Source organism: Manacus vitellinus, unplaced genomic scaffold (genome assembly GCF_001715985.3).
Source record: "Manacus vitellinus isolate BGI_N305 unplaced genomic scaffold, ASM171598v3 scaffold_14_pilon, whole genome shotgun sequence".
Lineage (NCBI taxonomy): Eukaryota > Metazoa > Chordata > Aves > Passeriformes > Pipridae > Manacus > Manacus vitellinus.
In genome coordinates, this window is record NW_021939063.1 from 13,114,445 (window position 1) to 13,140,836 (window position 26,392).

Below are 26,392 nucleotides of genomic sequence, written 5' to 3' on the forward strand. Positions count from 1 at the left end.
CGCTTACCAGTTATTTACAAAATGCTGACAGTCTTGGCAGAAACTCTCCAGGGAAGAGCAGCAGAAGAGCTGACAATATATTTAGTTTGCCAGCTGTGGGGTTTATCCGTCTGTGGATTCCTTGCAAACAAGAATATCAAAGAGTTCTTGGGTTTATGGCTTATCAGAGATCTCTAAGGGACGGTTTTCTGAGTCAGTGCTCAGGTTAACTAATACCTGCATTCCTCCCATTGCAGTTATTGTGGCCAAAGCAGCAGTTCAGGGAACATCTCCTGCATTGCCATGTCCTTTGGATTTCCACAGCACTTTCAGCTGGCTGTAGAGGTCATGTTCAATGATCTCTTAAATCAGCTTGCTTGTCTCTGCAGGAGAGGTCCATTAGACACCTGTCTTCCTACTTCTTGGGTAGTAGCATGCTTTTTGGATAGATATTTACTATAGAAAAGTCAAATTTAGGCAACTTAGAGCACAAAAGAATTTACAAAGAAAGCTTGCTATGTCAGATTGAAAAAGGTTTTGTACATGATTTGAATAATTGCATTTGCCATTATGACAGCTAAATTTATTTGACTGTATTCCCTCCAGGTCAAAATTATTTATTGTAAACTTGGCAGTCATTAGTGTTTCTGGTCTTACACAGACTGCTGTAGCTTGAGGTTGCAGTGACTCACAGATTTATGAAAGACCTGCAAGAATTCTTTATCCACAGGAACATCCTCCCCTCCTTTTTCAGAGCTAAGTTAAATATTCCAGATCTAATGTACTGAAGTTCTTTGTCTCCCATCCCTTATCCATTTCACTTTGAAAGTGGAATTACTTTAGCAATAACAATATCAGGCAGTATCAGGGTGAAAGAATTGAGACTTTTCTGTGAGACTCTTTTGCCCCAGTTTGGTGCTCTACTGTGTATCATCATGAGGTGATCATGATGAAGCCATACTCTAAATTTTTGCCCAAACTAAGTTTCAGAATTCCACACTTAATCAGGTTATATACTAACCTGTATTTCTTTGGAGACATATTGGAATAATGAAAAAACTATGTGGCACTTTTTTAGAAGAGGCTTTTATTTGACAGTTCGAAGCCCTCCTTCACCAACCTGTTAGTCCTCAGGACAGACTTAAAAATTTTACTGTCTCTGAATTAATTTCTGTGAATTATCTGCCTCTGAACATATTCACAACTTTTCTTTCCAAAAATGTTACATCCTTTTTGAGATTCACTGAGGGGGAAACACTCACAAGGACAAGTAACTGGAAAAAGTAAAGATTAGCAGCCTGTCTGTCCTCTGGATTTCTTTGAGATGTTTTTTTACCCTTTATATATTCTACTTCCCACCCTGCTCCACTCTCATCTATACTCAGAAAGATGGGCAGTAGTTCTTGCCTTGTTCTTCCACCTTTAATACTGTGAGTGTAGCAAGGATGCATGTGCAGAGTAAGTAGCAGCTGTTAAACCTCTGCTACAGGTATATAAAGCACGTGAGCAACTTTGTGTGGCTGTCTGGCTACACAGCTCAGACTTCAGTTGTTTCCCAACCTCCAATCCAAAAAGCAATTACTTGGCAATGACAGCTACATAGCTGTATAAATACCCATGCTTCTGTCATGTGCTTTTTCCAAATGCAAGAGTAACTTATCTTTAGTGACACAATAAAATTTATAGAAATGTCAGGAAGAAGAAAATGGTGTGTTTTCTGGGTGTAGGAATATAATTCTCCATAGGGCCTATTTTGTATTTAGAAGTAAAATTTAACTGTCTGTATTTTGCACTAGTTTTCTTTTGTGTGCCTTCAGAGCTCTAGATGTCTAAGTTATACCTTCCAGCCTTAAGATTTGAAGCGCTATACATCCTGATTCTGCATGTAAAAATAAACCTAAATTAAAAAGTTGTCATTTACTGTGAAGGAGAGCCAATACATATATAGAGCATATTGAAACTGTGTGGATTCTCTTAGAGAATGCCTGGCAGCTGTGGAGATATGCTTCAGAAAATATTTTTCCTAATGTTTTATTGACTGAACAATCAATCAAAGTTTGCTAACAAAAGGAAATATCCTTAAAAGTTTTCTTTATATTCTCAGTTGTATTAAACCAGTGTTATTAAAAAAATGGATTTATGCACTCCAGCACCTGAACAAAATAATCTGTATTGGGATTGTTCAGTGTGATGACAGAACTGGAAATCGTTATTAACAGTGGCAGATATTAAGTATGAGACACTTTGTATTTCTCCTTGCTTGCAAGTTCCTGAAGGACACAAGACTTTAGATGTTGTCACATTCAGAGACAGAGTCTCACCTAACCTGGAAAACAGTGAGAGAAAAAATAGACCTGTAAAGAGCAGAGTTCTTTGGGATTTTCAGGAACTGGTTTGAAATTTCTCGAAAAGGAACCGAGTTAATGTTTGATCGTGAGGGAAGGAGTGAAAATAATGAGGCATCGTTAATTTTTCATAATTGCCAAAGCTACAGGTGATAACTAGAAGCAGTTGCTTTGTCTTGAAAACACCCTTCAAAAGCCTTTAGCTATCTTTGTACCATAACAGGCAAGCAGAAATATAGTGTGCTGATATATAAATCTGTTGATCTTGTCTAATTTAATATATTGAGACATCAAGTCTATCTGTTGTAGGTTTTTTTGGTTTGTTTTGTTTGTTTGGGGTTAAATGAGCAAGTAATTTCTTTGACTTTTTTTGTGAAAGAAGGTCTGTCCAGCATGTTTTAAGTGTTAAGATAAAATAGCACTGGATTAAAGGATGGTCTTAAACTCTGTTTTTTGTAGCACATGAGGTTTTGTTACAGTATAGGCTATGATTTATTTATTTATTTTATTTTATTTTTTAGTGGACCAAATGTTCATGTACTATTGTTTAATAGTGAGACAAAAGATAAATATAGAGGAAAGGCAAAAATATCAGAAGGTAACTGAGAAAAGTCTTATTTATACTGCAGCTTGGTGAGTGGCATGTGAAAAATACAAGTTCTTCTGACTTTTGGACTGCGTGGACATTATCATAGTAGGGAAGCATAAGAAGAATACCTTTGGAGCTAAGTAGTTAATACTGAGGATATTTTGGGGATTTATGCTGGATTTTTTTTTCATCTCTGCTTTTTCTCCTTCCAAGATAGTGGAAAGTTGTTTTTGTGCTTTTACTCAAACATTTACTGTGTGCTAGATAATGAAGGAAAATACGATTTGACAAGAACTTAGATGTGAAAGTACTCACTAAATGTGAAATTTCTGCTAAAAAGCTTTAAAGGATTTTCAGTTGTGTTTGTAATTTAATTAGAGAAATTTTCTATCAATTGTAGAATATATCAAGTTGGAAGGGACCCATAAGCATCAAGACTAACTCCTTGCTTTTTGCAGCTCTACCTAACACTAAGCATAACATATTACTGAGTGTTGTCTGGATTCTCCCTGAACTCTGGCAGGGTTGGTGCTGTGCCCACTCCCCTGGGGGCCCTGTTGCAGTGCCCCACCACCCTATCAGTGAAGAACTCAGAAATTATAAAGCATAAAGTCTGGTTGTCTGTAGAACCTCTGCTGTTTTTGTCTTTACAGAATATATGCTGTGTCTCCACAAGATTCATAATGTAAAATATTTTGCTTTAGAGAGAGAAATACAAAGATCAAAACTATTGAAGTTATGGTCTGTAATATGTTTAAGGCATATTGTGCTGGAGATAATACAGTGGTTTTACAGAACTATTTGTGTAGTCCATTAGGCTGTACTATTGCTCTTTCATAATTCCTATTACTACAATGCATTGTTTAGTTCATGAACACCATGTTTAGTCAATAAACAAACATTCAGAGCATGTGGAAAGTTCATTTTCTAGAGGTTTTGGAAAAATCTAATTATATGAGATAATGTAGTGTTACGGTAATGCAAAAGCTAAAGTATAAAATACGTTTACTTGTAACCTGAGCACTGCCCAGACTGCTTTCTGTTAAACGTTTTCTGTTGGAAATTACTGGCATTAAAATCTCAGCAGTGTTTTCTGATGAAGGAAAACCCTTTGGATGATGCTGTTCTTGTTATGATTTTACATAATGTCTTGAAAAATTTAATTTCATAACTTAGAATATTGAAGATTCTTTGTTTTCATGTAATATTACCAGTGAAGTGGTCTGAGAAGTAGAAGAGAGATGTACTTGTTCCAGATTTTGCTTGGCTTCTTTGAATAGGCTCTGCGGGTATTCTGGGATGTTTGGAATTTAATGGTGTATGATCTTTAATTTCCTTATAGTTGGTCTTGCAGGAAACAAAGTAAAATTTGAGAAATTAATTTTAGAAGATAAAGACAGCGCAAGATGTGTTCAGGGCCTGGACCTTTGAAGCCCAGTGAGCTTTATATGTATTAATGCAAAAGTGCAGCATTTATGCTTAGATAATGTGCAAAACCAGCTGCAAAAACTGAGGGGAGAGTTGTCTGTGCCACTGGATTTTTAGTCCTCAGAGCTCTATTAAAATGGTAAATACTTTTTAAATAGCAGCTTGGGATTTTCCAGAGTGACTGGGCTGAAAACTCACCGGCTTTCCAACAGTTTGACAGAAGTTCTGCATTCAGGGAAATGTTGTGTTTCCCAGAGGAATGTTTGAAGATTTTCAGTCTTAGCAAAGGTCACATGCCTTTTAGTGCTTGAGAATGGAAGGAGCAGGCATGACACACTCTGAACATCTTTATTAAAATGAGTTCCAAGAGGAAGACTAAGAGTGTTCTGTAATTCAGATATACTTTCATTTTGAGTAAGACACTTTGTATCTTAGTGCTGACAGTATTAGAGGCACTCCTGAACACATGCAGAAAGGAAGTGATAAACACTTGCAGTTCCTTCCACTGTTGCAAGGAAGTTTTCATGTAAATGTTTTATTCTGAGTATGTGTGAGAGACTGAAATTTAATTGCAACTAAACCTGTGAGAGACTTACTTTATAAATATCCCACTTGCCAGCCACGAGAGTATTCAAATCATTTAGTTCAGATTTGAGTTCCTCAGGTTCTGAAGGGTCACAGGTCTTTGTGACCTGTAGGAGAAGCCCATGAGGTTATTTGTATAAGTTGTGTTATCTGGAAAATAATTTGCCTGCTCTTTCCATTTACTGCTGCTGTGTCTGAGTTGTTCTTCCTCTGTTGTTTAGGCCTGACACTGAGGCAGTGTCTCTTCTCACTCAAGCTTGAAAGTTCTGGTCTACTGTCACCTCAATCCATATTTAATGACCTTACAGAGCTAATCTAATATTAGGAGTACAGAGCCTGCTTTTTCTTTAGCTGGTATCTGTAGATAAAGTAAACTTTTACAATTTAGATGGGTACAGGTAAATAATGATTAACAACCAATTACAGATATAAACATCTATATTTAGGAGTTGGTAATTGAGCATAACCATGCTGATGTTCATTTAAACCCTGTGCCTAGAACATTTGGTGTGCAGCTATTGGAAACATATATAACTAAGTATCAGGAAAAAACCTACCTCATGAGTAAGGCTAGAGAATGTTCAGTAATTTCAGGTAAAAATAATTCATGTGAATTGTAATTATTGAAAGGAAAAAAAACAAACTCAGCAGTTAACACCCTCATCCCCTGAAATTCAGAGGCAATGCATAAGCAAAACCCAAAAGTGTTAAACCTTATCTTTAATTCTAACTTTTAAAGTATTTTTTTACTGTAAATCATTACAAACTAATTAACAACCAGATAAGCTATGATAATTGACTTGAATTTCCAAGAACTGTTTCTGTTGTAACAGCAATTTTGTAACATTGATACTGCTCAAAAAAATAGGAGATAAAGATATTGAGATTCAATTCTCCTTCCTATAGACAGGAAAGAGAAAGAATGTTAAGGGAAGTTTTGAGCCACGTTCAGTTCTGTTTCCTGAGCCAGAGAACCCTCATTGACTTGACCATTTCTCATCTTGTGAAACAATCACTGATTAATTCAAAAGAACCCCATAAAATGGTACTTATTCTGTATATAGGGATTGTTCTGTATGCATACATCTGCAGATGGGGAGATCATCAGGGTGTAGCAGAAGAACTAAAGGGGGGCCTTCAGGTTGACCCATTTCTTCCGGTGAACCACAGAAGTCCTACAAGCCTTTCTGTGGTAAGTTTGCTGTAGTGAATGAATCATTTGTCAGTCACATTCGTATTTATGTTTGTGATCACAGAGCTAACAATTTGTGCATGTATCTGGGAACATTTTGTTTTTCTAATTTTTCAATTAAATTTACTTTATCATTGTATTTTAATTTCTCTGTTTATCTTTTGTTTTAAGGGGTTGGATAATGATATCAATTACAAATCAATTTAGGGTTCTTTTTCCCTTTTCCTGTCTTGCAGATACTAAACATCTGCTAGGAAATGCGTTGCATAGAAGGTTCAGAAAAAGAAATGGATGATCCCAGCTGGAAAGACTAAATTGAGGCAGGTAATGATGCAGTTCCTTGGCTTGTAATTCTGCCCATTTAATATGAGGACTGTATAGTAGCTGCTTCTTAGAATGCTTCATGATATGTATGAATGAAGTAACAACAATCATTTTACCCAGTTGCTCTGTAAAAAAAATATAAATTAAACCACCATTGTACTGTTCTTTCTCTTAGATCATCACCCCATGATGAGATCATCCAGTGTGCCGCCGTTCTGCTCTTAAAGAACATGAACTGTAGGAGGATCAGAAGAAGCCTGCAGAAAGAAGGATTACACTGCACTCGTTTTTTTCCTATAAAAATGTTTCCTCATGTTGTAAACTGTTCTAAAGAAAATGCTGTCATCCAAAAGTGCAATAAGATGAAGAGCTTACAATAAAAGTATATAAAACGTAGTTATTTTTAAGTATGTTTTTATTACAAGTGCAAAGAAACTTTGGTGTTACGTTTTTCATAGAAAGATACACTTCCAAAACTTACAGAGATATGGGGTGGGGAGGACTTGAGCAGTGAGAGAGACAAGTGCTAGTAGGAGATCTAACTTATAATGATGTTTTATTGTTGGCGTGTTTGCTACTAAATGAAAATGTTACATCCATTTCCTTTTTATTACCTCCAAATATAGTAAGATCCTCATAGTATGTTTTTTCATTCTGTTTTGCTTAACAGGTCTGTGTATGATTTAGTCTGCAGTGACTTTGCTGCAGAGTGATGTCATTAACTAGTATTGCACTTCTGCTGATGTAAATAAGGAAAGAGTCAAACCATTGGTTCAGAGAAACCTACTGACCACAGAAGTTCAGCCTTGAAATTCAGTCTTCTGAATAAAAGCCCACAGCAATATCCAGAGAGAAAATGAGTAATGCATGTAAAGGGAGCTTTTAGCATGCTGAGGTACTGACTGTGGACCTGTCACTGAGGAGATTTCTGTTAGGTAGGAGTTGATGCCAAGGATTTCTGACATTTGTGGGATAAGTCCATCAATTGGCAGGATATGTGAAGAAGTGATTTTGAAAATGGAGGCTATGTGGTAAGACATAGGGGTCTAGAAAATCTGCTAGATTCTACTGTGAGAGTCCATAGAGAGCTGTAAATAACTAGATAGTATTTAACCAAGAAGCAGTGGAGTAAGTAAACTATGAAATAAATTGTTTCTGTAACATGTTAACAGAGTTATGTAGTTGGCAAGGTTCCACGAGGTAATTTTTTATATTCTCTAGGTTTCAGTTCTTACTCTACACAGTTTTTGTTGTCTTTGTACAGTTAGCCTACATCTTATAGCTTTTAACCCTTAAACTATTTATAACTCTTTGTTTTGAATTATCTTATGCCAAAATGTCTTTATGTCCAAGCTTTGTTATCTGATGTCAGCAGAGCTTGGCTAATAGTTATTATCAGCCTTCTGCTATATTTCAATGAAGGAAAATCTGTCAATTCATAGAATTGCATGGTCACTTACTAGATTTTTTTTTTTTGCCATTTAGTGACAATATTGTACATTCTGTACTCACCAAGAGCTTCTAAATATAGATTAAGCAGCTAATTAAAAATATGGAACATATGTGAATGTTGTTTATACCTAGACTGAAGATTTGGCATGTTCAGTGAGTACTATGCACTTACACCAGCAATAGATTTAGGCTCCCTAGTGATCTACAGATGACCTAGACCAAATTCCCCATGGGTTTGGGAAGGCATAGAAGGTAAACTACCATATTTGAAAGAATTGTTAGCACTGAACTCGTCTAAGCCTATAGAAACTTAGGAGATATGAAATAAATGTGAAATGTAACATCCCAGGCAGTATTAAGGTGAAGAAAGGTTGTAAGAAATGAACCTGAGATAACTGACTCCATTAGGCTGCTGTGTTTGCTTTGTGGTGTGAAGGTAGCATGGAAAAGAATAGTCAGTGTGAGTTATGGAATCCCTAAAGAGGAGTGTCAGCATTAACAGGTGCCTAACTCCTAACAGAGAAGTATCAGAAAAAGAGTGGATGATGGATGGATAAAGCATAAGCATATTCAAGTGGGAGGTGAGACCTCAATGCAGCCTCAGTGTGTAGAAATTTTCTGTTACCTTGATAATCAATGAGTTATTATTGTTAATGTTGTAATAGCTGGGCTTAAGACAAAATGATGAAATAAAATAATTTCATTCTCTAAAATATAGTGGTCTTTAAAGTGGTGACTTGGCAGTGAGTAATGTAAAGGAACTACTGAGTGAAATTTTGTTTCGTCTCTGTTGTCCTTTTTGCTTGATTAGCACTTTTTGCTCAGCTATTTCAAATAGCTTTACAAATATGTCATTAACCTGTCTGTGAGATGTGTTATATTTTGAAAGTAATTTGTAACAAAAAGGCAGAAAAAGGGGGGTTCTCCTTTGTTATCAAGCATATCATAGTCTGTGTGTAAGCACACAGACTAAAGTTTTCTCTGTTTTCTATTTGAGTTTTAGGTCGTAGAATATTATCAAAGAATCATATATGCTTATCTACAAATTTTTATTATGCAAATTTTATCAACAGTGTAGGCTGTGAAGTGTTAATGCATTTATTAAGTGCTAAATAGAGATCAGAAATTTTTCAGATTTGCTTTTCTTGTTATGACTAAGGATTCTTAGCAACATATTGTGTTTTCCCAAGAGAATTGCTCTTTTGAAGTGAAACTCTACAAATCAAATCTCCATAGTAACACTGTGGATTCTTCTGCCAACCTGTGCTGTTGCAAATTTCCTTGTCAAACCGAAGGTAGTTTCACAGTTATACAAAACTAGTATTTTTCATGTAATTAGACTGTAGAAATAAGACCAACAGTTTTATTGATCATTTTGCTTATAGCACCATGTATTTTATCCTTTCTCATTTACACTGCAGGTATTTTACAGTTTTGGCTCATTTGTGGGGGGTAAAAAATGTTCTGAAGCAGAATTTTAGCTATGAGTTGTACTATATAACATGTGCTTAGTGTAAGACAAACATTGAACAAACAGCTCATTGACTGAGACAACTTTAACAAGATTCTCTTAGCATGTTGAGAATTCTGTTTCTACTCTACAAATCTCTGTGCACTAATGAGATAACTGACATCTACCTGTCATGGCAATCACAAACAAAATGACCTAATTGAATCAAAATGGCATAAAAATACTTGCTTCAGCTCAGAAATATTTTCATAAAAATTAGTTAGAAGTGTTTATCTAACTCATATAAATAAAAAACTTGAATCAGCTATCATGTAAAGGTGTATATTGCAATTAATAATGATTCTGTGGCTAAGTTATTTTGGTGTTGGCCAGCAGTCCTAAAATGACTTGCTTACTTTCTCAGTTCACAATGAATCTCAGTTTTGTGGTAAGGGGAAGCCATCTAGGGCATCCTTTTCACTGTCATAGAGACCTTTAGAGGAGGTGCTGCTCTCTGTACCCATGAGTGAGAGCAGGAATGGAATAACCTACACAGATGTTGCAGAGTGATTTAGTGTAGCACAGCTTAGCCTCCCGTGGTGCCAGACTTCCCTGAGTCCGGTGGGAAGCAGTGCCGTGCATCCACTGTGCTGCTCAGAGGCTGTTGAAGCTGAGGGGAAGCACTGTGTGTGCTTTTCTCATAGCAGAAGGAGGCAGCACTGTAGATTTTAAAAACTGTGGCTTCTGATTTCTGCTGTCAAATCAGGTGTCCCTAATGTCCATAAATTGTCTTTTACTGTCCCGAGAAGGAAACGATACTTGAGTGGGACTGACTGGGTTGATGATGTAGCTCCGTATGAAACGCTGGATGTGTGTGCCAACCTGCCTTCACACCTTAAAATGAGAAGTAGATTTAATGGATGATCAAAATGCTGTTGCAGTGACTCAGTGACAGGATGTACCAGGTATGGGTACATCCTTAGGTGTGGGAAATGTCTGTATTTTTACTCATAAAATGGATGTGCCTTTGGTCATGTGGTTAGTGATGAGCTGCAGGTTTCTGAGGGGAGTGGTAGTGCTGTGCAGACTGGCACAACTGTCCAGTAGGCACAAAGGAAGAGTAAATTGTTCTGGTTTCCTACATATAGTGGGAAGTTTACCCCTTTTGATGATTAAAAGAGCTCATTTTGTGGAATAACAACTGGGGCTGTGATGTCTGTACTTAACAGTGCCTGAAACGTATACAGGTATACAAACGTCCATGTAGATGTCTATTTAATAATGCTTGTGATCAATATCTGTAAATCCTGCAAGGGGGAAGGTATGTACTGTGAGTGTGTAATAAACTGTGGGGAAAATGACTTCAGATTATTAAATCATGTTGTAACTGGATCTAGTCAATGTTAAGTGGTGACTCTGTATTTGGAAAGCATTTTTGTCTTGATTTATAGAAAGATCTTATTGAACTGGACTGGAAGTCCAAAGGAAAAACGTCTAAGCTGAGTCTTTTCCAGGCTGTAACCCATCTGCTTTTTACATATTCTTCAGTTCATCTGAGGGACAGAGATCTCATGAATATACATATGCAGCCAACTGATTAGCAGAAACAAATCTATAAGGAACAGAGCAGTTAATAGTATAGAGGCACAAACTATGATCAGGACTTTACTGGTGTGTAAACGTAATTGTTACTTCTTTCCACTAGTTTGCATTTAAGAAGAGTCATCAGCTAATTTTATCATACTTTTCTGAGTCCACAGACAACGTTTTGAAGAAGTTATTGAACAAAATATGTCCTAATAATGTTTTTACATAAGAGTTCTTGTACCTAGATGGTGGTGCTGTTCTTGCAGTCATTTTGACATCTTTGATTTGATCTTTCACATCGGAATCTTACATGTTTCACTCTAAGATTGTACTATACTTGAAAAGTCTACTTTCAGACCAATCAATTTATTTCTGACCTGATTCTTTTAAAGCTAATTGTAGTAAACTCCACTGTTACAGTTCTTTACTTTGTAGCCAAATACTTTGCATATTAGGAAGTCGGATATTTGAGCATAAAGCATTGCAGTAGCAAGAGTAGTAAAAAATGTTACTTTTTGCCAATTTTTCTCCAAGAAGACTTTTTTTTAAGGTGGTTGTAAGAAGAGGTATAGTTTAATGGACATGAGGGTTGAATTAAACCACAGAATTCTGGACTGGACATAAGCATTACATTGCTCTATGTTCCACATAAAAGAGAAAATGAGGTCTTTTGAGGAAGTGTAGGATGGGTAAGAGAAGAAGAGAGCATTAAACTTTCTTCTTCATAAAGATTTCCTAAAACAAAGTGTTACTCTGAGAAGCCTTCAGCTGATTCTGCCACTATTTTGAAACAAAGATTACATAAAGTGTTTAAAATAGCAGTAATTCCAAGTTTTTGAGTTTGGAAACATAGATGTAGAAATCAGGTAATATACAGTGTGTAATTTTTCTCTCAGTATATTAAAGCACTTTTATTTGTTGAAACTGTACCTGCTGTATTCAGGCCTTCTGCAAATCTGGCTCCAAAAGTTACCAAAACAAAACAAACACTATACTGACACTGAGGTAAGTTTAGTGCCTGGAAATGTGAAAAATGGGAAGCGTGGGTAATTGTGGTTTGTCATTGCTATGCCTTCTCTTTCTAACATGGTGGGATTTTTTTAAATCGTGGTAATGTCTCCTGTACAGAATTAAGTATCCTACGTCATCACGTAGTTTTTCTCCATTTGTCTGTTTTAAAGTCTTATTCTGTGTGAACATCATCACATGGATTCCCAGAGTTTGGAAAATTCTCCTTTAGGGTCTTTTTTTAATCACAACAGATAATAGCAGTAATTTCAGTGGAGATTCTTTTGATTTATGTCTCTAGAGAAAACTAAGCATTTAGATATTTATGATATCTGTTCTTTCAGGCTTTATTTTAAGTACTGATGCACAGGGAAGTAGTTTGTAAACTGGGCCTTAGCCCCTGGGCTATAGGTATTCATGTCAGCATATAAACACAGAAGAGCTCACAGCTGTGTGAGGAAGTGGTGTCTTGCTCCTTATATTGCCCTGACATAAATTATTTAATTCCTTTTTCTGATTTTCCCTTTTTTTAAGAAAAAAAAAATCTATGATGGGAAGTGGTGTTGTTCTGAAGAGACTATCAGACATTTCTCACTCTGTCATAATTTTGATACAGATAAGGATCTGTAGCATCTTTTATGCAGCGAGAAAACGTTTTCTTTTTTTCTGATCGTATTTTCAGCTAGGGAGTGTGTTTTTGTTCTGATAAAAAGGGAAGAGGAAATATGAACAGATGGATTCAAGTTACCAAGCAACACATTGTTTCCCAGGCAATGGAAAAAGAACTGGAGCAGGTGCTAAGTGGATTTTCTCCCTCTTGGTGTTTTTCTTTTTTTTTTTTCTAACTTTAAAAAATTATTGTGAGCTGATGTATGAGCTTCAGTTTAACAGGCTCTTGACAAACTTTGTAGAATGATAAATATTCAGCTGGCTGATGACAACTACCTGTGCAGGTGGTTTACTGTGTGACTTGAATGGTTCTTTTCTGTAGCTGTGGCAGCACGTGGTGTAGCAGCAAGGCGGTTGTGGATGTTGGTGTTGTTTGCCTCACTCCAATATTCTCATACACAATCAACTCTATTTTTCTGGTTTTAATATATTCCTGTAATGATGGGTTCGGGCTCTTCTGCAGAATATGAGTTTCAGAGCGAAATGAGTGTTCTGCATTCTCAGATGTTTAGACATTACTCCTTACCTCTTTCCTACTGAGAAAGACTGACGTGGTTGGCATTCTCAACTGACAGGCAGAGCTGTGTTGAATTGGTGGATGCTCTGAATTTCAGTTTCTGGCAGATCCAAAAATAGAATTTTTTTTTTTACGAGGTCAGTGCAAAATAATTTTTCCTTTTTTTTTTTTTGTTTGTTTGTTTTCTTTTAGTGGGGTTCTTTTGGCAAGCATAAAATTCAGCTTTAGGTTAAAGAGCATTTTACTTTAAATTTAACAGTTGCATTCTAATTGTTTGTTTTGAATAAGATCAAAGTCAATGGAAAATAAAAGCTATTTCAAATATTGTTTTCCCAAACATTTAAGGTAAGAGGGAAAGATTCTGAAGATAGCTGTTTCAATGCTTCTTACGAGTTCTTTCTTAAAAAAACCCAAACCAAAATGCCTACCTGTCAAAGCACACCCAACACCCAAACTGTGTGAAAAATTGTCCATGTCTTCTGTTTGCATTTAAAAAAACCCCACTATTAAAAGCCTAAGGAACTTACGCATTCAAAGTCTTATTAACTCTTATGTTTTTTGGCTTTGCTGATTAAGGCCTGATGTTTGAATATTAAATAGCCTAAACCAGCAGTAATTTTAAATGCATATAAGTAAAACCCACCCATATTTAGAAAAGCACTTCCTGGTGAATTAGAGAACTGAAAATCAAAACCATAAATTATTTTAGCTAGTGATTTCACTGAGTCCATGTGAAGAGAAAAGACACCATAAGGCATACAAAAAAAGATAGGCTAGAAAGGTAATAAGAAAGTGGTGTATCTGTTGATAGCAAGTATGGATATTAGTAGATACATCTATGATACTATGCTTTTCAAAGTTAAAAAAGTCCTGTGCTAATCAGTTTGAAGTATTACTGCAATGTGGGGATGTGCATCACATAGGGAATGTTTTGTGCAGTGATTGATACTTTATATTTTGAGTTGATGCAAGGATTGATGCTTTATCAATGCTAAGTTTATAATAGGGATTTCTACAAAAAAAGTGAACAGCATGTTTGAAGTTCTGTGTATATTAACACCAACTAATGCATTCTGTAGTAAACTTAGGAGATCTGTCCAGCAAGTGTGTGAAATGTGTAGTACTTCTGGCTTGGATTTGTCGAGTGTGACTCTGGTTTTGGCAGTGCTTTTTTTCTTCCATTTAGGAATGAAACTCTTAATTTAAGAGTTTAAATTGTTTTTTCATCTGCATTCAGGCTGAAGAGGAGCACCGGTGCAGACTAGGAATTACAAAAAATAGCTCTGGGTGTGTGCGTAGGTTGGGAAGTGGGGAGGGCACTAAGCAGGATATCACCCTTTGTCTTTTTGCTTTTCTAGAACAGAACTCTTCTGTTTCAGCTAGTTTAAGGGAAGTAGCTGGAGGTTAATTACATGAATATGGGAAGAGCTACTGGAAAACTGTTTTCCTCTACTTAGGTGAACTGACCTATAGAACTACCACAAGCACTATATGTTGACACTGCTGGAAACATCCTGTCTCACAGTACTGTACAAATTTAAATGTTTTTTTGGCTTTTTTTTATTATTTATGAAGAGTGGAGCTGGCCCACAGCAGCATCTCTTGTGTGTTCTGAATCTTAGGATTGTATTTGGGAATCTTTGCTGTGACTTTACCCTCTTAAGCTTTGCCTGTATGCTTTTGATGGCAGGAGCTAGGGAAGTCTATTCTTAGTTACACCCTAAGGTGGAATTCCATTATTACTCCACGGTTAGTGCTACACTCACTGTAAAACTGATGTGATATTGCTTTCTTTTTCAACCTTACCAAAAATTTCTTTGTCTGTTCAGGCTTCTAAATGGGAAGGAAGGAGTGGAAATAAATCACGGGTTTGTTGGATAAGGGTTTTTTAAACACTATGGATTGCACTAAAGATTTGTTATAATAAGGATTTTATGTTATAAGAATTTGAAGATGTGATTTTCATAAAACAGTCTTCTAAAATAAAAAATGCCGCACCCAGAAACAAAAGCCCAAAAATCTTGGTTTATACCTCCCGACAATGTTTCATTCATGTGTCTTTCTGCAAATTAAGTGACTCCTTTTAGTGCAGCTGGGTTATTAATAAATGTCTATTTAAACATTTAGTTCTAAAAAAATTGGCATGCTTTTCATGAAGTTTTAAAGCTTCATGTGCACTGCAAAGTTTTTTAGCCAGGATGTTTCCAGAGTATATATGCTTTGCAGAAGGGTAAGCAGCAATTGGAACTTCTATTTTCTGATCCTAATCAACTCCCCTTGAAAGCAAATATATTGGTTCCTTTACTTACATGCACTCAGGGGGTTTGTTATGGGTTCTTAAATAAAATTAGGATGGTGAAAAGGAGAAAACTAAAGTTTCTTTTTCTGACGATGTGTGAGGCAGTAACTTTTCCCTTTTCCTAGTTTTGGAGAGGTAATTTTGGTAAGAGGAAAAGAGATCAATGATACCGGGCAAAAAAAAGAAACGGTCCTCTAGACATTTTGTTCCTTCTAAAAAGAAAGGAAATAAATTTTCAAGAATTCTGGTGAAAGTGGACTTTCAGTAGCTCCTTTCAGGAAACATTCTGTGTGCTTTCAATTACAAACTAAATTGTCCCACATGCATTTCAAGCTCCATATACAAATCGCCTTTTCACTTGAAACTTTTTCTTTGTGGTCTCTTGCCAGAGGACACTTCCAGTATGACAACACACGTGGTTGCTTAAGGTGTTTTTGACATACAAGTCAAAGAAAAGCTGAGTTTCTTAATGCTCAGATTGTTTTTCCTTATAGTCTGTCTTTAGGCATGTTGGTGAAACGTGTTGTAAGACCTTCTTACATGCATGAATTCGGGAATAAATGGAAGTGCGATCATTGTAAAGGAATTTTTTGGCTAGTGATTCAATGGGGTGGCTTTAATATGTGTAAAAACTCCTGCTTTCTCCTTCCTACCCTTTTTTACACCTCCAAGTTTTTTAATGTAGACCAGGAGCGGTGTCAGAGTCATTGTTCAACAGTAACACTGAGGCCAGTGAGATTATTGCTGGACTTGTCCATAGGGATGGACTATTGATCTTTCTTTCATAGTTTGGTTGTGGTGCCTAGTTCACACAGCTCCTTCTGTATTCATCAAAACTCATATTTGCCTGTTTATTTAAAATAGTAATAAATGGAGAGAGAATTAGGCATGTGTCTGAGTATTTTGCTTAACTGTGAGAACTTTAAATACACCTAATTTACAGAGGAATTCTCTGTAGTGCAGAGCTTGTATAACTATCAGCTCTTTATAATTTTTCATTTTGTGTCCTTGTATCCACATTTTCGTTTCTTCAAGCTGTAAAATTCGCTGGGATTTGACAAAATTTCTTTAACAGGTTCTCATGGAATTCAAGTACCTGTGGTAGTGAGTTTTTAAAAGACAATCAATGGCAAGATGATTTTTTGAATTCTTTCCAGTAACAGGGCTTCTTTTTCCTACACACTGGAGCCAGACATAGAAATTTTGTGTTATCAGTTTATGGTTTCCAGAAAGATAAAGGGTTTGATCAGGATTTCTTAAATCTCCTTTCATCTAAATTACTATGAGACCGTTTTGGATGGGGGTAGATGTGAAGAGTTAGAAAACAGAAAAAAGCAGATTAATTCCTATATGTTACATTTTTCTAGTATTCTGGCTAAATAGAATTTGATCAGTCTTTTTGATATTTTTGGCTAAAGAAACACTACTGTTTAGACACTTTAGGTAAGTGGCTGTGCTTTTACTTAAATGGTTGATTGAAATATTAATATACTGCTGATTTAAATTTTAAAGTTCAGATGAGCTGATCGTGTAGAAGCAATCCCAAGGCTTTCTTTTCCAGGAGAATGGAACTGGTCTGCTTTGAGGTGTTTGAGAGAACCAGCAGCTCCTATGCCATTGCTTACTGTGATTTACAGACTTGAACATTTTCCCTGTGAATGCAGAAATCTACATTTTCTGATCCAATGGTTTCTCATGTCCATTTTTAGGTTCCCTTAGGTGGAGTTGCTGTCATCTTTAGTTGTATAGTTCCTGCCATCTTCAATCATATATCTTTTCTTCTTCCAGTGGTTATTTGATTCTAATGGTTGTGTTTGTATTATGTTTTTATTTTTTAGAAATCTTGAGTTTTGTGTTAATTTTTAAAAGTCTTCTAGTTTATGGTTTCATTTTCCTTCTTCTTTTTAATCAGGAGAAACTTATCAGCTGAAATGCACACACTCATACCCTCTCTAAATTGCCTGTTTTTCTGAAATAGTCCTCTTCTTTTTAGCACTTTGTACCCTGCTATTTTAGGCAGTTTTATGTAAAGGTAGGATCTTGAACTACGTCAGCTGCATTGTTATAGCCTTTTATTTTAGCCCAGTCTCATCTAACCAGAACAACACATATCACTGATGTCTTAAGAATCTTGATGAAATACATCAGAAACAGAGTAAAAGGAGTATCAGCTGGCAGCACCCTGACTTTCCTGCAGCCAGGTGGTGAAGTGTCTTTTAATAAAGCTAGGATAAAAACACAGTTTTATTTGGGTAATTAGTATTAGGTTCAGATTAGGCTATATAGTTCAGATTTTCAATAATGCCCAAACCTTACATTTTATCAGTTTCTGAACAACAAAACAGAACATCTCTTCCACCAGTATTTTAGGATTATACAATGTTAACTGTCACCTTTTGTTTGTTTGTTTGTTTGTTTGCTTTTTTGGTGTTTAAATTAGTGCTAAAACTGTGTGCTGAAGTTATTTTGAGGCCAGTACAAGATGCTAATCTAATACTGTGGAAGGAGAAAGCAATGACCAAGTTTGGGTTGAGGCTCATTTTAGTCTAAAAGCAAAGAATATTAAAGTAAATTTAATGTGAAGAAGAAGATCTGATTACCTGTCGACTTTGTGTGGGTGTGTTAATCACCTTGACAACTAAGCATCACCATGAAATACTATATGTGGGCATTTGGTTACACAGAATTATAATAATTTGCATGTGCAAAATGGTTACTTAAAATTACTATTAATTGCAGATGTTATATAGGAATATAATGAAAGTGTAATTTTATAAATGAGTGCATCTCTTAGAGATTATTAGTGTAGATTTGGTGGTTGCAAAGGTGATGACACAAGTACTTTTTCATGGATATAAGTATCATGAGTTCCAATCAATAAAATTCAGGTTAAAAGAAACTATCTCTGATACTTTGATTTTTTTTTTTTTGTGGGTTTTTTGTATGTGTTTTTTTTTTTCTTTCTATTTTTTTTTTTTTTACATTTTTATTAGGCTCCCTGGACTTTTTATTAAAAGAAATTGAAAAAGAGAAAACAGCATCATTCCAAAAATGATGTAATGGATAAAAATCTGGTTTCCTTAGGCTATGAGGACTTCATGAAATCTTCAGAATATCTCTTGCTTAGCTGTTCAGGCAAATTTGAAACCCTCCGGATGACCTCAGATAGTAAAACGATCAGTGTAAGGCATCATGCACATTAAGGGTATCCTTAAATTAGTACCCCAGAAGTAGATCCCTGAATCAGGTACCCCAAAAGAAAAAACACAAACATAGAACAACATAAATTGAAGGACTGAGCCTTGTTGGAGCCTCCAAACGTTTGAATCTGATTGGAAGAAAACCCACACAAAATAATAAAATGGGAGTAAGTTTCTGATCTTCTCCAGAATCCTAAAGTCTGCTTCATTTTACCATCAGGGATAGAGAAGAAAAGCTTTTAAGTCAGCCAGCATCAGATTGATTCATAAAGCAAACAGGAAAAGTATTATGAGGGAAGGCTTCATGCTCTGATAGACATCTCGGAATACGCATCTTTGGCAGTCTATTCATCTTTGGCTAAGGGGGTGGAAACTCTGGTTTGTCTCCCTGGGTAGTGTGTGGAATCCTGTTTATATTCCAGCTCGGTTTATGTGGCCTTGGGGAGCAAAGTCTGGTCTTAGAATTAGCTGTAATTTTTGCTGATCAGATAGTGGTATGACTGGCCAACTATTTTTCCATGACTTTCGTAGAACTGTATGAAAAATCCATGGCATACTCTTATTTTTTAAAACATTGGTGTAGTGAAGGTACTTGTTTCATCTAAGACAAACAGCTGGTGGTGATTGAGAGATTCCTTGCATTAGGTGATGTGTGAAGGTTTCTTTCTTTTTAGAATGTAGAGAGTTAGTTGTACTAAAAAAATAAAAACAAGGAAAAAGGACCAATCAGAGATACTTTTTCATAAATGCCAAAGCATTTTGAAAGTGCATAAAAGCAAAATTAGAAGTTCACTGTTGTTATCTGTTAGAGGTAGTTTAAATATACGTATATATGCCTGCAATATATTTAACCTTATAAAAAAGCATGCAGACTTACTTAGCTTTAGGTATAGTAACTTGTCTCTTTCAGTTATTTTAATATATAAGGCCACACATTTTTTGAATCTATTTTATAAAGATGTTTATTAGCAGTAGATTTTAGTTTAATAACATACAGTAAATCACTCCTACTACTTAGTCTTTAAGAGCAATTGTGTCTCAGTCATGGATAAGCAATATGTTTGTTGCTAAGCAGAACAAGAAACTGATTGATAGTTTGTGATACAAAAAATTGTGACTTTTAAACTTGTGGGTTATAAGGTAGGCAGGATCTAGAAATATGCTCGGGTTGGCTGAGGGAGGACAGGGTAATATATGTGCACAATCCATAGTTGATTATATTTTTGGTAGTCTATCAATTGATTGTCAGATTGTATGTGGTTTGCTTCATTAAAAAAAAGGTGGTTTGAGAGATGGGAATAAAGATAATTAGGACTCACAGTGTTATGTTTTTTTATGATTTCCACCCTGCTGCCTCACCCCCTCCCCTTCACCTGAATTTGTGAGGATGAGCTGGGAGAGGCATAATTTGGAACTCAATAGCTCAGGTTCTGAACCCAGCTAATGCCTTTGTGGTGAATGACCTTGGCTTCTTGGCCTCAGGCATAAATATATTTTTCGCAGTTATAAGGTTAGTTCAAGGGTGTGTGTTGAGCACCAGGGTAGGAAAAAGTGAGAGATAAAGACATTGAGGATGGCAGTCCTGACTTTGGAGCAGAAGGACTCCAAAAGAATAGAAAGTGGACTATATCTGTCCTGTTTCAGTTTTTTAAATAATAAACTTTTCAGATGGTTTATGGGTGGGGAATAAGCATCCCCAAATTCTCAAATGGTAATGTTTTGTTACACCTTTACATTTTTCTGTGTAGTAATGTGACTTTTTAGTTGAGATATATTATACCAAGAAACAGCTCTGGTGTTTTATGAGATGAGTGCTGCTGTCTTCATACTCTTCAGTTTTTTTAAAATTATTATTATTTTTATAAAGACGGGTAAATATTAGTTCTGTTAACTGTCTATCTTAACTACTGCAATCCATTTGTCTTTTGCCTGTGCATTAAGATGCATAAAAACCAGCATGAAAATGTGAAAACTGAAATGTAATTGCTACTGTAGAGGGTGCTGCGTCAACCCACTATATAATTATTATCCTTAAAATGTCAAATTTGAATATAATGTCTTTAGATTGCTTATTTCAGGTATCAGAGGAAAAACTAAGAAGAAAATACAGCAGAAGATTTAACACTTAACAGTGTTTGAATTAGTAATGCAACTGGATTAAGTTTTGGTGTTTAAGCAGCGGCAGCAGCCTTGTACTGGGACTAAGAAAGGACTCGCTGGCTCATCAGGGGCGATGTTAATTATTGATGGGGGTCCAGGAACGGCGCATGTGCTGTCAGAGTTCACTGTAACATCAGACAGGGACTGCACTGATGCCAGAGGGATTATAGCCAGGGAAGCACCTGTAGCGTTAGGAGCTGCGTACTTCTAACCATCAGACTTGGATTTTGTTGAAGTGAATTCATATGAAGATTAAAATAATGGAAAGATGAGTCGTCAAGCTTATTTCTATCGTGTCCCCCCACAGGAATTGCACAGAAGAACCCAACTCCAGCCTGAGCCAGCAAAGACGAAGGCTCTTCAAACAGTTATTGAAATGAAGGTATGGTCTCTGCATGTTTGCCCATGTGTTATTTCTGTAGCATGAAGTCATGTACTGGGGATGGCTGGGATACAGTTCATTTTCCTCATAACAGCCTGTGTGGTGCTGTTTTGAATTTCAGACCAGAACAGTGTTGATAACACGCTGATGTTTTAGCTGTTGCTCATCAGTGCTTGCTCAGAGTCAAAGCTTTCTCAGTTTCTTGCTCTGCTCCTGCCCCAGCAAGTAGATTGGGGGTGGACAAGCTGGGGACAGCTGACCTTAATTGACCAAAGGGGCATTCCATGCCATGGGATGTCATGCCCAGCCATGAAACTGAGGGGAGGACATTCAGAGTTATGGCATTTGTCTTCCCAAATAACTGCTGTGTGTGATGAAGCCCAGCTTTCCTGGAAATAGCCGGGCATCTGCCTGCCGGTGGGAAGGAGTGAATGAATTCCATGTTTTGCTTTGCTGGCCTGCCCAGCTTTGCTTTACCTATTAAACTGGCTTTGTCTCAACCAATGAGTTTTCTCACTTTTGCCCTTTTCTCCCTCCCCTCTCCCACTGAGGGGGATTGAATGAGCAGCTGTGTGACACTTAGCTGCCTGCCAGGGTTGATTTATGACTTTTACTATTAGATCATTAAATGCTTCCTTTACCTTATCAATTTATTCTGTTGTGAAGCTAGAAAAAATTAGTATTTATTTTTCCCAGTCTTTTTTCTTATTAAAATGGATTAAAAAAATAAAATCAAGTGTAGCATTGCTGAATAATGAGAACTGACTATAGCTTTTCAAAAAGACTTGGGGGTGTGTCTGTGTGTTTCAGGAGATCCAAAGTAGATGGAATAAACTGAAACAGAAGTCTAAGGCAAATTGTCCAAGGCTAATGTAAAGTGTTTTTCTTCTTGATCTTTAAAACAATTCTTCTATTGCTGGTTATTAAGCCATAATTTTACAGCTAATCTAAGGAAAATATTCATTGTATCAGCAGATATGACAAAATGTGATGAAACAGCTATCTTAGTCCTGAATATAGTTTCCTCTTTTTGATGTATAATATTACTAAAGTGTTATAGTTTTTTTCCCCACAATAACAAAATATAAAAATTATAATTTAAAAAGTGAAAACTGATATTTTTGCATAATTCTATGAGTCTGGAATGTAACGAAAATACCATGAGACTTGAGATAATTTGTGAGTTGGCAATGCTGCCTGAAATATGTTAATGATGGTCTTTCCTTTCAGTCTTAAAAGGAAGTGCAAATTAAGGGCCTCATTTTGCCAGTGACTTCTGTTATGAGCAAATGAGTTCAGCATGTCTGAACGTTGTGGTAAACATACAGTTAAAACAACAGTAGGACTTTATAAATACAGTATCTGTCTTTTAACAGATAAAAATTAGTTTGGATTATATGAGTAACAAAGAAGGTACATTGATATCAGTATTTCATCTTCTGATGTATATTTGCCTTGGACATTATTCTAGTTTAGAAGTCTTTGTATGGTATCTAAAATGTGTGTTTTTGCATCAACTTGTTACCCTGAGTAAATGGGTAAGTAGGATACTGGCTGAGAAACTTGTTTCTTTCTATTAATATTCGGTTAATATATTAATTATTATTAATAATTATAAATGTAAAAGTTTTGGGATACAAAAATAACGTGTTAGAATAATTTATAATCTTTCATGTGGGTTATTAACAGTGTAATCTTCCTGTACCAAAACTCTCTGAAAAGAACAGGGGTGGAGGGTACACGCCACACGAATGGCACATGTGATGACTGTAGTTGCAGCCACTCCTGACAGTGTCTGTCCCTGAAGACAGTAAAGTGTTCTCTGTTTTCTGTCTGTCTCCCAGGAGAGGTGGGTGTGGTGTGGTGTTGTGTTGCTCTGCTTTTTAAAAATCTGATCTTTGTAGTGAGGGCTTTCATTTCTCATGAGTGAGACTGCAGTCATGTTGCTGGAGCACTGGTGCAGAGCTGCTTTTTGGCTACGAGGCACACAGTTCTTTCTTTTCCTATGAACACTCTCTCCTTTGGGGTTGCCCTGTCTAAAAGAGGCCTAATATTGAAAAGAAAAAGGGACAAATGTAAGATGTTGAAAGCCACATGATTAAACAGCAGTTTTCATTACAAGTTCCAGATTTGGAATGTTTTCAAGTAAATTTAAATTGTCTTAATCCAGACAGCATTTGTTTCGAAAAAAAATGTGGAACATTTGTTTTGAATGATCGAGCATTGAAACAGTCATTTCCCTACAGTGTTGAGGGTAGAAGGAGGGAGAGGATTAGCCTGTAATATGGCAATCTGAGGCATACACTCCCCGATGCAGAGGCTCCAAGCAGGATATATTTCTCTTCACTGCACCCAACCCCTTTCACCCCCTTGCCCATTAGCTTTTGTCTGAGTCCCCTCCATGGCTTTCCCAGGCTCTGTCAGGGTGCAACTTTCCCTCCTTCATAAATCCTTCTATCCTTCCCTGTGGTTTTCTTCTGGCCCTTGCCATTGCTGAATGCTTTCTGTCCCTTTCCCAGTCTGTACACCCTTTCATCCAATGAAATTATACCCGTTTCTCCTACCTCTAATTTCTCGTGTGGTTTTTTTATTTGTCCTGAACATCTTTTTTTTTTTTTTTTTTCCTGCACTGCCTTTCCTGTCCTGTAATGCTCTTCATTTATCTCTGAAGCTTTGCAAGTAGTTGTCTTTTCTTAGAGCAATTGCATTTTCTGCTTAACTGTTGTCTCTTTGGCCAGTGTCTGTCTTCGGTCTTCTCATGTAAAAAAACCCAAGGGGCAAACAAAAGAAGGTGAAAAATTTAAATCCTATGGCTTGACTCCTGTTTTTCTTGCTTTATTTATACCTTTCCAGATATTTCTTGTCTTTTCAGAGGTATTGCACTGGCCTTTCTTTCCCAGCTTTCTGATTTTGCTTCTTAGACGTGTTCACTTCCAGATGTCCCATGTCTTTTTCTCTGTTGTTTCCCCTTACATTCTTTACTCTGTTCTCTTGTCTGCAACAGATCTTCTCCAGAAACCCTTCCTTCTTCTGAAAAGCAATGACCGAAAAACCATAGGAGGGGCAGGATGCTTCCCTTTCCCACATGCTCCTGTTCCCTCAAACTGGTCTAGTTTTGTTGCAGTGGTTGCTTCTGACTTTGTGACTGAAGATATATGTTTTAAACTGAAATAGGATAGATCTAAATTGGACATAAGGAAAAAAGAATTTTATGATGAGTGTGGTGAGATCCTGGCACAGGTTGCCCAGAGAAGCTGTGGTTGCCCGTCCCTGGAAGTGTTCAAGACCAGGTTGGATGGGGCTTTGAGAAACCTGGTCTAGTGGAAGGTGTCCCTTCCCATGACAGGAGGGTTAGACTAGGTCATCTTTAAAGGCTGCTTCCAACCCAAACCATTATATGTTGCTATGACCTCATTCAGATGGTTCTGGGCTTAGAACAGTGATAGTACTTGAGAGAGAAAATTAGAAATTAATTGCCTACAGGTATGTCATAAAGCTCATCTTAAATGTAGAATATTGACCATCCCCAAATATATGGAATCTAGCAATTAGAATGATAAATTCTTTAAAAATGGTAAACTGTAGAGTAAATGAAAATATTTGTGGTTTACCTCACTTGCAGAAAGAGCCATCTTTGTGTATTGATCCAGCTGTGATATTTCAGGTATGGGTTTGGTTCTAAAAAAGCGTGTTATTTCTGTTTGCAGTGCAACATACTCTTATTGTTAAGATTGCATGAACTTTCACTTCCCTTATCTTCAAAGATAAACCTGAATAATCTCTGCATTAAATTGACAAAGTTAAAAAATGCATAGAGTAAGAGTAATTGTGTATGGTCTGTTGACAGCAAGTGTACATAAGTGCATTTACATTTAAGTTTTATTAAATGTGAGGTTTCAAATATTTCTTTCTGATTGCTTGTTCAATGTCCTACAAGAAAATTTTTTCACAGACATATTAAATTTATCAGGTGTCTCAAATGATGAACAGTAGCATTTGTTACTTTTCCTTTCAGACTAAGACAGCCTGGAATGCTGCATTATATAGAGTTGGACTCAATGATCCTTGTGGGTCCCTCCCAGATCAGAATATTCTGGGATTATTTACAAATGTTTTGCCCTTTTCCCACCTCTCAGTGTTCAGGAAATGTACTATAGGAAATTCATTTCTAGATTTAGTCACTTTTCTTTTGTGAAATATTATTTTCTTCAATATCAGGACACATACCAGTTGTTTCACATTTAGATTTCTGCTAGGTCCAGCATAGAAGTAGCCCTAACCTTTCTCACAGAGTACCTGCAACACTCTTCTAATAAAAGACACTGTTCTAATAAAGGAAGAAGTGTGGATTACTGCTGGAAGGAGGGGACAGATTAGGGCGAGTACCCTGATCTCTATCATAAATCCTGCTAATATAATCTTACATCTTTTAACAGATTTAGAGGGTCTGAGTGGAAAAATCTGCACAAATGTTGCATTGTTGTGGAACTCAGAAGATGTTTATTAGTACCATTTAATACTAAGCTGTTTCCTTAATATTATTGCAAGGAATCTTTGTGATTCAACACAGACCCACGTAGTTTTTTTCAGAATGTTGCTAATGTGGATAAATCTTAGAGGTCTGAAGGAAATACTGCATCTGTTCCTATTTCACTTTCTGAAAGCTTGCCAGACCCTGTGCCACAACAAGAGCTGGTTGAAAGTTTTCCAGTTGAAGTTTTCTGTGGGAAAATGCTGATTCAGCTGAATCAGAGGATTTTATGGGAATGTGCTTGTTCTGTCAAAACTTTTAGCGAATGCAAAGCCTTAACTTTCTGTCCATCCTGCAAGCGAGCCCAGCTCCCTTGTAGCAGTACCCACTGGAGTTCTAGGCTCTCTGTTAGCTTTGACCTGCAAGGTTCCTCACTTTCTAGCAGTTGTCCAGACAGGTTTCCTGGGCAAGCCAGCATGCATAAGGGAACAGTAGATCCTTGAGCAGCCTGGGATTGAAGGTGATGTCTGTCTTCTCTTCTGTCTTGTCAACACTAATGTCATTGATAGATTATTCTGAAACGGATTTTATGGTCTTCAAAATTTGTGAAATTTCTGGCTTCTGTTTCAATAAAAGGTTAATACAAAACTGACAGTGACAATTTTTCCCTGTAAAAACTATTAAAAACTAGTTTTTACACGTGCAATCATAATATACAGAGATCGATTAAAAGTAAACTTCTCCTTGGAGATTTC

General features: G+C 36.5%; 1 protein-coding gene across 9 annotated transcripts in view; it reads left to right on the forward strand.

Moving 5' to 3' along the window:
- The window catches only part of ERC2 (ELKS/RAB6-interacting/CAST family member 2), a 424,893-nt gene that overhangs the window by 69,045 nt on the left and 329,456 nt on the right, over positions 1 to 26,392 (forward strand). For all 9 annotated transcript variants that reach the window (XR_001920133.2, XR_001920134.2, XR_001920135.2 and 6 more), the window contains one exon: positions 21,092 to 21,166. Coding sequence is in view for 1 of the 9 variants with exons in the window: in XM_018068536.2 (XP_017924025.1) it covers positions 21,092 to 21,166 (75 nt within the window). In the remaining 8 variants the exon portion in view is untranslated. The remainder of the gene's footprint in view (positions 1 to 21,091; positions 21,167 to 26,392) is intronic.